Raw genomic sequence first — 12,618 nt, 5'->3', positions numbered from 1 at the left:
ATGCTCCAAATGTAGCATTTCACTAGTTTCTTCCTCAAATTTAAGTCCAATTTGCTGGTAAAAAGATTCTTCTTCTTGCTAAATGCAGCTTTTGCCATGGCAATCCTGGATTTAATTTCACAAGTACACCTTCCATCATCTGTTAACAAGCTACCCAAATATTTAAAACATTTCACATTCTCCACTTGATGCTACTACTGGATCATATTTGCTGCTAGCAGGGCTGTGCCATTGCTGGAGGAGGTTTAAGTGATGCTGAAGATGTTGTGATGCTACTACTGGATCATATTTGCTGCTAGCAGGGCTGTGTCACCTGCGAAGGCTGCGATTGTACTGTTGTTTGTTATGGGCAAGTCTGCAGTATATACTAAGTATAGCAGAGGCCCCCTCACACTTCCTTCCGGTACACCTGACTTCATCTGATAGCAATCTGAATGAGAATTATTATATTTTATTTGAAAGTGTCTTTAAGCAGGTAGTATGGGCTGTGGAATGTATTTTTAATTTTATATAGCAGTCCAGTATGCCAGACCTTGTCAAACGACTGAGCTATCGACAAGTAAAAAGAAACATTACTATATAAACAAAATGAAGTCAATAAAATAATCCAGTTTGGGAGGGCGCAGTGTTCTTACTAAAAATGGGAGGGATTTATGATGTACGCCGTTGAAAATGGCTCAATGTTGCATCATATACCAAGTTTCATGAAAATTGCTACAGGCGTTCAAGCAATATTAGGTTTTTTCTTCGGCAATGTGAGACGTTGTAATGTTGGTATTACTGATGTGGAGGAAGTAGAGGTATAGCTCCACTATTCTTTACCTCGACACTGGATATCATTAACTTGTAAAACGAATACGATGCAGGAGAGAATGAAATTTGGAAATAGAGGCTTCTATGGCTTGTCTGGTTTAACGCAGGGGGCTGTGTCGCTATGAAATAGGACCATACAGGTCTTTCGTGAAGCCTCTTCAAGTGGCATCCCTCCTGTGGTTTGTGTCTGCCGATGTGTTAAACTGACTCTGTGATGTATGACCCCTAAAATGTACTCTTATTTTTATAAGAGAGGGGTAGCATTACGTACCAATTGCTATAACATAAAAGAACACTACATTTTGCCAGCACAGTGTATTTCTGTGTTCCGTATGGTTCTCTCAATAAACAGCAGCTCTTCCCCTAAACAGCATGAGCCGGTTGGGCTTTGTAGCGGAGATGTAATATTTCCTGTGAGGTACGGACTGGGTGTGTGTGTTCCGTACGGTTCTCACAATAAACAGCGACTGTTTCCCTATACAGCATTAACCGGTTGGGCTTTGTAACGGAGACGTAATGTTTCCTGTGAGGTACGGACTGGGTCTGTGTGTTCCGTATGGTTCTCACAATAAACAGCGACTGTTTCCTTAAACAGCATTAACCGGTTGGGCTTTGTAGCGGACACGTAATGTTTCCTGTGAGGTACGGACTGGATCTGTGTGTTCCATACGGTTCTCACAATAAACAGCGACTGTTTCCTTAAACAGCATGAACCGGTTGGGCTTTGTAGCGGAGATGTAATGTTTCCTGTGAGGTACGGACTGGATCTGTGTGTTCCGTACGGTTCTCACAATAAACAGCGACTATTTCCTTAAACAGCATGAACCGGTTGGGTTTTGTAGCGGAGACATAATGTGTTCCTGTCAGGTACGGACTGAATTCCTAAATATTATTTAGTCTGAGAGAGTGAAATGCGGTCACGAATCCCGCGGGACTTGAACCTGAGAATTACTGCGCTGACGAGGACCAACAACAATTGTAAACGGCAGACCCGTCCTCTCATCATAGAGGATGTTACATAAGGGCTATAACAGCAAGTGTTCAGTTGAAAAAGAATTATTGGTCGTGATTCTCAAGGGGCTTGACGCCAAGACGAACTGATTGGCGGTAAACCGCTAGTTGTAAAGTAACTCTGACTCTGACGCTGACTCAGACTTAAGACCCATTTTCTGAACGCACCCTGCTCCAGAAGCTTTGTTTTCTTCACTTCCCAAAACTTTACCGTTATTCAACATATCTTCTTCTGAAGGACTAGTGTGTACTGCCTGGGAACCTTCAAAGATGGAAATATTTTCTCTTCACGTATACCAGGCATGTCCAACTTCAAACAGATTGCGATCGACTTTTTAGTGTCAAAACTGCCAGTGATCTACCACCCCCTCCCATCGTCGTACCTCGCTTTAAGCAAAAATATTGGTCAAAATAACACGACACATGATGTTTGCTGTAAAAGCAACCAGTAACCGGGCTGTCTCTGATGTCTGTAGATTCATCCAGTTGGAGGGAGAAAGCAACACAACTGCAAACAGCTTTCGACAACTGTTCAGTTAAGTTTCCACACATCATTTTTATTTAATCACACGTTGTGTCGATCACTCTTGCATCAGAACACACGCGGCTGACGAGTGATGAAATAAAAAGTTTACGTGATAAGGACAGAGTAGGGACTTCCCCACAGTTCACTTAACACAGGTGTAAAGCAATTTTCACGTAAGCTACATAAGAACAAAAAAATAGGAATGACTAATACTATTTTCCCCTCAAAATCTGAATATATTCATATAATATTACAAGTGAATCTACATGCTTTCCGCTTATAATTTCCTTATAGGCCTATGAGATCGACCAAAATTCGTCCCGCGATCGACGCATTGGACATGCCAGACGTATACAATACTCACCAATACACTATTTTCTTCAGGCACGCCGCATGCTATAGAAGATTAGAGCTCTCACCTGAACTCGAGCCTCACTTAGGTTGACACGCCTAGCCAGCTCCTCCCTGACGAAGGCGTCGGGGTAGTGTGTTCTTTCGAACACTCTCTCCAGTGCGGTGAGCTGGCCCGTTGTGAACGTAGTTCTGTTCCGACGGGGCTTCTTCCTGCCGCGTTCATCGCCCTCCAGAACGTAGTCCTCTTCTGCAAACGGAGAGTCCGTGGTCAGCAAGCGTGGTACCTCTAGCACATATTGAGTAGGTGAAGTTGCCCCTGTGCTTAACTAACTAAGCACAACACCATGAAGGCGTATGGGGGTGGATGTATAGATTCACGTAATCTTTACCTCGGCATGTGCCGGAAGTGAGTGGTCAGCTTCACGTTCTGGCCATTTTACCCCAGAAGAAATGTTCTCGGAGGATTGGTGGGCGTGGACTACGCGGAGAAGAGAAAATTCTTGGGACTCGAGCTCGGACCCCTCGGCCGCCCAGCCCTGTAGCCAGTCACTGTACCGACTGAGCTACCCCAGAATCTGGGGGATGAGATGGGCAGAGCATGCAGGACGCGTGGGGGGAGGAGATGCAGACGTGACAGTGAGAACTGTTGTTGCTGACGTGAAGACGGTTTCGAGTTTCCCAGACGGTTGCGACGGCGTGACGGACGCCTGACAGGGCGCCAGCCGCGCCGTCAGTTACAGAGACTTTCCCGTTGCGGGCTGCTGCGGCTGGCAGTGCCGAGCCCTGTACGGGTCTGGCGCGCTGCTGTGTTGCAATAAATTTGTCTCTGTGCTGAACTGATTAAGCAAACACCATCATTGAACTCGGCACTAAAGTGAGGTGAGTGGTCAGCTTTACCTCCTGAGGAAGAGGCCCATGTAACCTATTGATTAGGAGGCTGTGTGGGACCCCAGAGCCGGTTTGGACACTGTGGAGAAGAGAAATAATGTTCTTTCACCTGCTGGGAATCGAACCCTTGTCTTCTCGTCTGCTGCCTAAAAACTCTAATTTTGTCTGTGGTTCTGTATGGCTGTGAAAATCGCTCTCTGACATTAAGGGAGGAACATAGACTAAGGGTGTTTGAGAACAGAGTGTCGAGGAGAATATTTGGACCTAAGAGAGATGAAGTCACAGGAGGTTAGAGAAAACTGCACAATGAGGAGCTTCATAACTTGTACTCTTCTTCAAGTATAATTAGAGTGATCAAGTCAAGGAGGATGAGGTGGATAGGGCACGTAGCACGAATGGACAAGAATGGGAATCCATATAGGATTTTTCTGATAAAGCCAGAAGGAAAGAGACCACTATGAAGACCAAGACGTAGATGTGCGGATAATATTAAAATGGAATTTAGAGAGAGAGTATCAGGTGGTATGGTCTGGATTGATCTGGTTCAGGATAGGGACAAGTGGGGTGCTCTAGTGAACACGGTAGCGAACCTTCGGGTTCCATAAAACGTTGAGAGTTCTTGAGTAGCTGCTCAACTGGCAGATTTTCAAGAACGAGCAGCCGTCACGGATTTGTCAGAAGACTGCGCGGTAATACCAGACAATATTGCCCGGCTGTAGGACACAGCCCATTTTCGTAGACATGGCCGTGCTCAGAAAAATGCGCAGTGGATTTGGTCGAGTCCACTCACTGAGATGAAACGTCTGTAACGGTGTGCGTCACCCTCCCTCCCACAATGCAGCTGCAACCAGTGTTCCGCTAGACGAATACCGGAATAGAATTCCTATCTGTTCACTATTCACAAACCTGAAGTAAGAATGAAATAATGAAGTTGTGTTTCAACTTAATTCAGCATCACGTATGGCGGATTGGAGGTATAGCGCCACGTATTCGTAACTTAGGCACTAGATGGAGCTGAGCGGTCAGCTTCAGACCCCGTCCACTTTAACCCCTGGCAATGAGGCTCCTGGTACCTGGGTGGTCCCCAGGGCCGGTCTGGAGGCTGTTTTTTATATTTATTTTGCAGCTTATTTAACGACGCTGCTAGTTGCTCAGCGTTCAATCGTAGGATAAATGTAAGTAATTAATTGGAAAGGATGTGTATGGGAGAACCAGGCATTCGTTTGGAGAGACCGAAGAAAAAAGCGAGAATTCTGTCAGGATAGCCGGTGCCCCCGGCTGAGATTCGAACCCACAACCTCCAGGATACAAGTCAGAATGGCTTGCCGCTTGAACGTGTTACCCAATTCTGAACACTGCGGGTAATAAAAACGTATCTGTCGGGAATCGAATCCTGATTATCGCACTGTTCAGCTTTGGCCTGGTCACTGCAATTTTAATTTATTTTGATGCATTTTTGTCTACTTATCGTATTTACGCATGTATAGGCCGCACATTTTTTGTCAAAAATTCAAGAGGAAAACTGGGGTGCGGCTTATATTCGAAATATTCGAAATCACACTTCATTTAAAAAAAATATATTCATAATTAGTAATACAGGGTGCAATACTCCTGAAATAATACTCCAAGAAAATTATTTTTTCTATAATTTGTCTGAAGATTGTGCTGCAGCCTATACACGCACGCGGCCTATACATGCGTAAATGCGGTACTTCGAAAGAAAGTAATTTGAGGCTTATGAGATCACCTTGCTATCTGCCTGTCTCTGTGTACACCCCAGTCGTTGCTAGGCAACGGCTTGGTATACACGTTCCCGTTGCAACTAATACACACGCAACAGTAGAAGAAATGCTATAATCGTCGTTTTCTATGCTGTCAAATGTATATAATCCCATATCGAACGGTTTGGTCTCCCAAGTGATGTGTTATTCTTGAAGTTTTTAGTTGAAAATATTATCTTGAAAGAAAGAGACCACTAGGAAGACTCTGACGAAGACGGTAGAATAATATTTAAATGGATATTGGAGAAATAAGTTGTGTGGAGTGGATTCATCTGGCTCCGGATTAAGAGAGACTTGTGGCAGGCTCTCGTAGACACGGTTACGAGTTACAACCCAATGCTGCCAGTTCCTTGAGTGGCTGAGCAACTAGTAGCTTCTCAAGATCACAGCTCCGTCGAGTTCGTTAGGTCTGCTCGCCCCTGTCATACGGGAGAAACGACGTTTTGGACACTGGGCGTTCCGAACAGGGGCTGCATTGTGCCGAGCCCGCTACCCCCCTCCCCCCCATTTCCACGTGTGTCTGCAGACGAAACCGAGAAGTCTGTCTGCAGCAGCCGCCCACAGCGGTGGCTTTGTGTACCCAGTGTCCACGGTACGAGGGAGGGCTGAAACACGATGGTAACTATATGTACCACACGCTTTAACATACAAGAACTCTGCATTCTGCCCACTCAGTGTATTTGTGTGTTCCGTATGGTTCTCACAATACTGAGCGACTGTTTCCCTAAACAGCATTGAACAACAAAGTATGTGTCCTCCGCCTCCTCACCCGAAGACGGAAGCAGATCCAGTTTCCGAAACATTCTGTTCTCAACAAAACCGGACGATGGACAGAGTTCAAGAAAAATCACAGTAATCCTCAAGCAATTAGTTTCTGACGTTCAATAGTACATGTTTCCTCTCCAGGACACTAGTCAGTAGACAAAATTCATTTTCCTGAAGCTGGAACAGTGTCGTTAAATAAGCTGTGACTGTCAAGAACAAGCAGAGCGTTGCCGATTTCATGTTAGAGGCAGTTCAGGTTACAAACCCGTTTAGACACATCAACCTTTCCTTTCCGTTAAAACGGAAATTAATTTCTGCAGAACTTTGGTTCAAGTCGTTACTGTTATTATTGTTATTATTATTATTATTATTATTATTGGAGGGGGTGAGTATCCCCATGCACCGCGACCAGTGGTCTATTGTACGTCCCCCTGTGATATTCTACCAGTCTCTGTACCCTACCGATATTGGTGCGTGCCATCAGTCCCGACTCAGCCAGCGAGTTCGGCCTCTACTGGCTCAGCGGTATCTAGATGCCTCCCCCATCTACCAAAGGCGTTAGAGACTATTGTTGGGTGGGAAATGTCCTTATAATTTGGCTCAGAGGCCTCCTTGAGACGTGAGGTTCTTTTACGTGCCGTAAAGCTACGACACGGGACCCTCCCTCCCGGAGGACTTGTTCCCTGAATTTTTCCGCCCTTAAAAATTCCACGACCTCCGCCGGGTTTGAACCCGCGTACCTTGAGTCATGAGGTGGGAACGTTACCCCTAGACTACGGAGGCCGCTAAGTCGTGACTGTTAATTAGCAGCTATCTGAGCTGATATGTAATAACTTAAGTTGTATTTTCTATGTTGGTAACACGTCGAGAGTGATAACTACTCTTCTGTTAGTGTTCTGGTGCAAGGCCTCACAAGTGTGGAGTTTTTAATATATTGTGACATGACGCCTGAAAGCCGGAATAGTCCATTGCTAGACAACGGTTTTGTAAACATAATCTGGAGATTACACAATCAACAGACGGACCTCCTCATAAAGCTTAATCAACTCCGTCCAGTGTGGCTGATAAAATGTTTTTTTCTTTTTGCTTTTTAAACTTTTATCCTTGATATATTTCGGTCTTATAGACCATTTTCAGAAAGATATCAATACAATTAGAAATGACTATATTATTATTATTATTATTATTACTATAACAACACGGCGCGCCCAGAACAACAGCACGACACATAGGAATCCTATTTTCCAAACGACGGAACCATAAGGCGGTAGGTAGACACTTGACTTCCTTCAAAGAGAGGAAATGTAAAACGGACACGAAACAATTTGGTTTTAAAAAATTAACAAAGTCTTTTTAAGCATACTAATTGCAATTTATAAATATTTTAACTGATTATTACACCCCGCTGTAGTTGTTAAAATATTAGATTTTGTATTCATTGTATTATGATAACATTATATGTGTATTAATATTCACAAAATACATTGTAATAGTGGTTTCTAATTGTATTGATGTCCTTCTGAAGATGGTCTGTAGGACCGAAACATGTCAAGGATAAAAGATTAAAAAGGGAAAAAGAAACATTTATCAGTCACACTGGACGAAGCTGATAACCTTTATAATATTGCTAGTGTGACGGACCAGGATGAACCAAATCAGGTGGACCTCCGTTGCTACGTTTCGCAAGCAATGGACAAGACACCAGTAATAACAGAAAGACAATTAACTTTCGAGGCTGGGCCTCTCTTTGGTCCCCCGAGTTTATAAAACAGAGTTCATTCTTGGATTCAAGTCAGTCCGAGATTGATCCGTAAGAGAATTCACAAGTTGAGTGTTCAGCTGTGGACTGTTAACCAGCGGACACCGGAAGCTGAAGGAGTTACCGATTCGTAAATCAGAACCAAGCCAGTTACATTGGAAGAGAAGACACTCGTGGTCCAGTAAGGAATGGAGCTTGTCTTAGGCAGTCATTGGTTGTAATTGTAATAGAAGTGCCAATAAATCCAATCATCTAATCGAAAACCCGTTATTATTAGTCACGTAAACCCCGCGTACGTGACAGTATTTTAAATATTTTGTCTTAGCTCTCGCAAATGGTTTGTGCAGTGCTTGGCTTGTGTACCATATCTTAGTGCTGGTACAGGTGTCCGGAGATACGGACTGGCTCTATCGTTTGGGCCAAACTGACTAGGTTTTAACTGAAGACAGACACAGAATCGTCTCCGAAACGTCATGTGCTTTAAATAAAAACGGGATGATGTGTAATGTCCAGGAACACAATCATTTTACGTACCATCATCTCAAACTTTTAGATCTTATGTAAATAAAGCTATTTATGCCAAGAAAATTCGGAGTTATTGTGACGAATTTTCGAGAGAGGGAAAGAATTTGATCTGTTATATAAATTGTATAATTGAGCGGGGGGGGGGTATCTTGCCGCTGGGAGTGGCGCAGTGTGAATGTCGACAAGATGGCCCGCAAGGTCAGGACTCCCTGCCGCTCTGCTAAGTGGCCGCATCTCTTTAGAATGCTTGACACAAACCAGAGCGTGTCCCTGGGCTTTGCTTTACAAGGCAAAGAAGCCGACAGACTCCTAACTTCTTGCTGTCCCGAATGGGACAAGAACAGCATTGAGTGGACCCTACACGTATGCGCTTTAGCAAAACCATTCCATGCAGACGAAAATGAGCTCAAGTAGCTGAGTCCGAGCAGTCGGTGTAGCGACTACTCTTCGTGATGGACGACCGAGGAATTGGGGGTTCGATTCCCGGCATGGATAAAAGATTTTTATCTTAGTCATAGCGCTCAACCTCATAGCCAATGGGTAGAGTGGGAACATTTCTCAGCGGTAAAAGCGGCAGGGGCGTGAAGTTGACCACTCACCTCCAACTACTGCAGAAGTTAAGATTGGTGGAGCCATACCTCCACTCCCACACAAGTTTTCATGACGTGGTTCTTAATTAATTAAGTAGAGAGACAATTTTACCTTTCTTAACGTTACCATGTTATTAGAGAATGTACCACATTGATAAGCTGACAGTTTCTTATTTTGCCAAGAATTACTAGCAATTGATGGAAGCCGGGGATTTATTGCCGTGAAGAACCCCTTCATTTGTCCCTATCGTAGCTACAGTAATATTGTCACGATTTAGGGGCGAGGCTCTTGACAGGGTGCGGATTGGGTAATTGGATTGATTGACCACTTATACACGCGACTTGGAATTACAAGCAATTACAGCGCCACCGCTAATCTCTATAATTCACAAGTAATCACAGCACCCGCTAAGCCTTTTCCACCCAGCTATGGGTCAAATGGCCGTTTCCTAGCAACCGCTTCTAACGGTGAAGATTCTTCGGCTTCACGCGCTCAAGTCATCTCTTCAAAGACTCCAGTACAGAACACTAACAACACTGTCATTCGCTTATAACATCTCGGCACGGAACACGTAGAGACACCCCGTTTCCAATAGTAACTCTATTATTGCGTGTGTATTCCTTGCCCTTGGAATCGCTTAGCAACGTGTTTATATACCATAATATAGTTCACACCTTCAATTCTATGCTTTTAAAGTCAAATTTTAATATTATCCTCGCATCTATGCCTAGATCTTCCAAGAGATCTATTAACTTCAGGGTTTCCTACCAAAATTTTGTGTCCACCTGTTCTCGCTCTTCCTGCAATCCCTGCGCATCTCGTCCTGCGCAATGAGACCACTCCAGTTCCGCGGATGAATACAAGTTATGAAGCTCTTCATTATGCGATTTTCCCAGGCATCTCTTTGATCCAAACATTCCCCTCAGCACCCTGTTCTCAGACGCGCTTTTTGCCTGTACTTCCCCTAACACGAGAGACACCCCTAAAAACATAAAGTAAAATTGTAGTTCCATGTGATTTTGTCGTTACGTTTTTAGACAGCAATCGGGACGAGAAAAGGTTCTGATCCGAATAACAGCATCATTCGGATACATTTAATTTCGTGCTCTGAAGAAATGGAATTCATTCTTTGTAGGATTTCATGTTCTCACAGTTGTGGCTATGAAGAGTTTTGTCTTGTGGGGATAGGGGCACTGTGCTACAAGCCGGGAGGTTGCGGGTTCGATTCCCGGTCATTGTTTCTTTTCTTTTGACCTATTTCGTTCAGCCGCACCATGGCAGTGTTCTGTTGTGCTTTTCTGGGGCGGGACAAAAGGGCTCAACACGGAGGATATTCATAAAGAAATGTTTCCTGTTTACGGCGGCAAGTGCTTGTTGCGTGAAGCGGTTCACAACAGTGGCAAACGCTGTGCTGATGACGAAGAGGTTGAAACGGAGGTGCCGAAGTCAAAAAGACTTCTATGCTGCGGGTTTCGGCGCACTGGTAAAGAAGATATATCGAGAAATAAATGTTTTCTTTTCGATCCGAATATCACATGTTTTACGTTTTATATTTAATTGTGATCTATTTACTGACTCTCCCACGTATTTATGTAGGAGAAGGGTACTACACTAATGACGCGGATATGATAAAGGTCCTTACACTAACGGCACAAATAGTAGAAGGGTACCCCACTAATGACGCAAATACGATAAAACGCCCTGCACTAATGACGCGAATAGCAGAAGGATATTATATTAGTGACGCGTATAGGGCACTACTCTAAAAACGGAGATAGACTATTCCACTAATGAAGCGAAGAGGATAAGGGGCCCTACACTAGCGACACAAATAGGAGACGGGTACCAAACTGAAAATAGGGCCCTACACTAACGACACAAATAGCAAATAGGTACTACACTGAAAATAAGACCCTACACTAATGTCACAATTATGAGACGGATATTACACTGAATAAAGGGCCCCTACATTAATGGCACAAATGGGATATGGGTACTACAATGAAAAAAGACCCTACACTAATTACATAAATAGGGGACGGGTACTACACTGAATATAGGGCCCTGCAATAACGACACAATTAGGGGACGGGTACTGCACTGACTACAAGGCCCTGAAATATAGACACACATAGCAGAAGCGTACTACATTGAATAAAGGTCCCTACGCTAACGACACAAATAGGAGACCTGTTTTACACTGAATACAGGGCCATGCAATAACGTCACAAATAGGACACGCGTACTACACTGAATATAGGGCCATACACTAGCGACACAAATAGGAGACGGGTACTGAACTGAAAATAAGGCCCTACACTAATGAACCAAATATGAAATGGGTACTACACTGAATATAGGGCTCTACACTAAAGACACAAATTTGAGTCGGGTACTACACTGAATATAGGGCTCTACACTAACGACACAAATGGGAAATGGGTACTACAATGAAAATAAGGCCATACACTAATGACACAAATATGAGACAGGTACTACACTTAATACAAGGCCCTACTCTAACGACACAAATATGAAATGTGTACTACGCTGGATATAGGGTCCTACACTAACGGCTTAAATATGAGATCTGTACTACACTGAATATAGGGCCCTACAGTAAAGAAACAAATTCGAGATCGGTACTACACTGAATATAGGGCCCTACACTAACGACACAAATAGGGGACGGGTACTACACTGAATACAGGGCCCTGCAATAACGACACAAATAGGGAACCGGTACTACACTGAATATGGGGCCCTGCAATAACGAAACAAAAAAGGAGACGCGTACTACACTGATTATAGGGCCCTACACTTACGACAGAATTAGGAGACGCGTACTACACTGAATATAGGGACATACACTAACGACACGAATAGGGAAAGAGTACTACACTGAATATAGTACCCTACACAAACGACACGGATACTACATTAAATGAAAGGCCCAAGAAAGCGAACGTACCTTCACTTCTGTCCGTGTCGAGGCCGCGCTTGGCCCCCGCGGGGGTAAGCTCCTCCAATTCCAGCAGACTGCTCACAGAGAAGCGTCGCGAATTCTCCGTCGCGGTGAAGCTCACGAGGTCCGACACCGGCGCCGAAGTCGACGAGGTGTTGGGCATTGGGAACACCATCGGGGTGGACTGCAGGACGCCCGAGGACGCCGTGACCAGCATTCGTCCGTAGCTCATGGTGTTCAGGACTTTAGGGGCCCATAACTGCGGTGCGTGGTCCACCTTCTTAAGCAGTTTGTTGCAATCGGCGTGTTTCTTGTTCAGTTGCAAGCAGTGTAAGCTTAAGCCGACTGATGATCTACTTCAGACATTATACGGTATGCTTGCTGACGTATCGACTAATGTAACGTAATTACGTGTCTATTTCTATCGAGCAGACCTAATTTACAGAAGCACCGAACAGCCATATGTCTTGTCGAGTCTTGTAGTTTGCTGCGATAAATTCAAATTTTAGAAATTACAAATTACAAATAATGAAAAAAAAATTATTAAAATGACTTTAGAACAAATAGCCAGCGACGGAAGTAATGGTGTTTTCTTTGGGACATTCCTCATTTAATTGGAAGTGATCGCGTTTTTTTTTTT

The 12,618-nt window shown here is 44.1% G+C and overlaps 1 protein-coding gene across 1 annotated transcript in view; it reads right to left on the bottom strand.

Moving 5' to 3' along the window:
- Positions 1-12,618, bottom strand: part of LOC111871708 (paired mesoderm homeobox protein 2-like) — a 31,067-nt gene that overhangs the window by 13,821 nt on the left and 4,628 nt on the right. The window contains exons 2-3 of the mRNA XM_023864982.2: positions 11,985-12,465; positions 2,770-2,951 (exon numbers count right to left, since the gene is read on the bottom strand). Of these exons, the coding sequence (XP_023720750.1) occupies positions 2,770-2,951; positions 11,985-12,210 (408 nt within the window). The 5' untranslated portion in view covers positions 12,211-12,465. The remainder of the gene's footprint in view (positions 1-2,769; positions 2,952-11,984; positions 12,466-12,618) is intronic.

This window comes from Cryptotermes secundus, unplaced genomic scaffold (assembly GCF_002891405.2).
Source record: "Cryptotermes secundus unplaced genomic scaffold, Csec_1.0 scaffold349, whole genome shotgun sequence".
NCBI classification, from domain to species: Eukaryota; Metazoa; Arthropoda; class Insecta; order Blattodea; family Kalotermitidae; genus Cryptotermes; species Cryptotermes secundus.
Note: the sequence above shows the minus strand (reverse complement) of the source record. Positions and strands in the feature narration are given on the sequence as shown.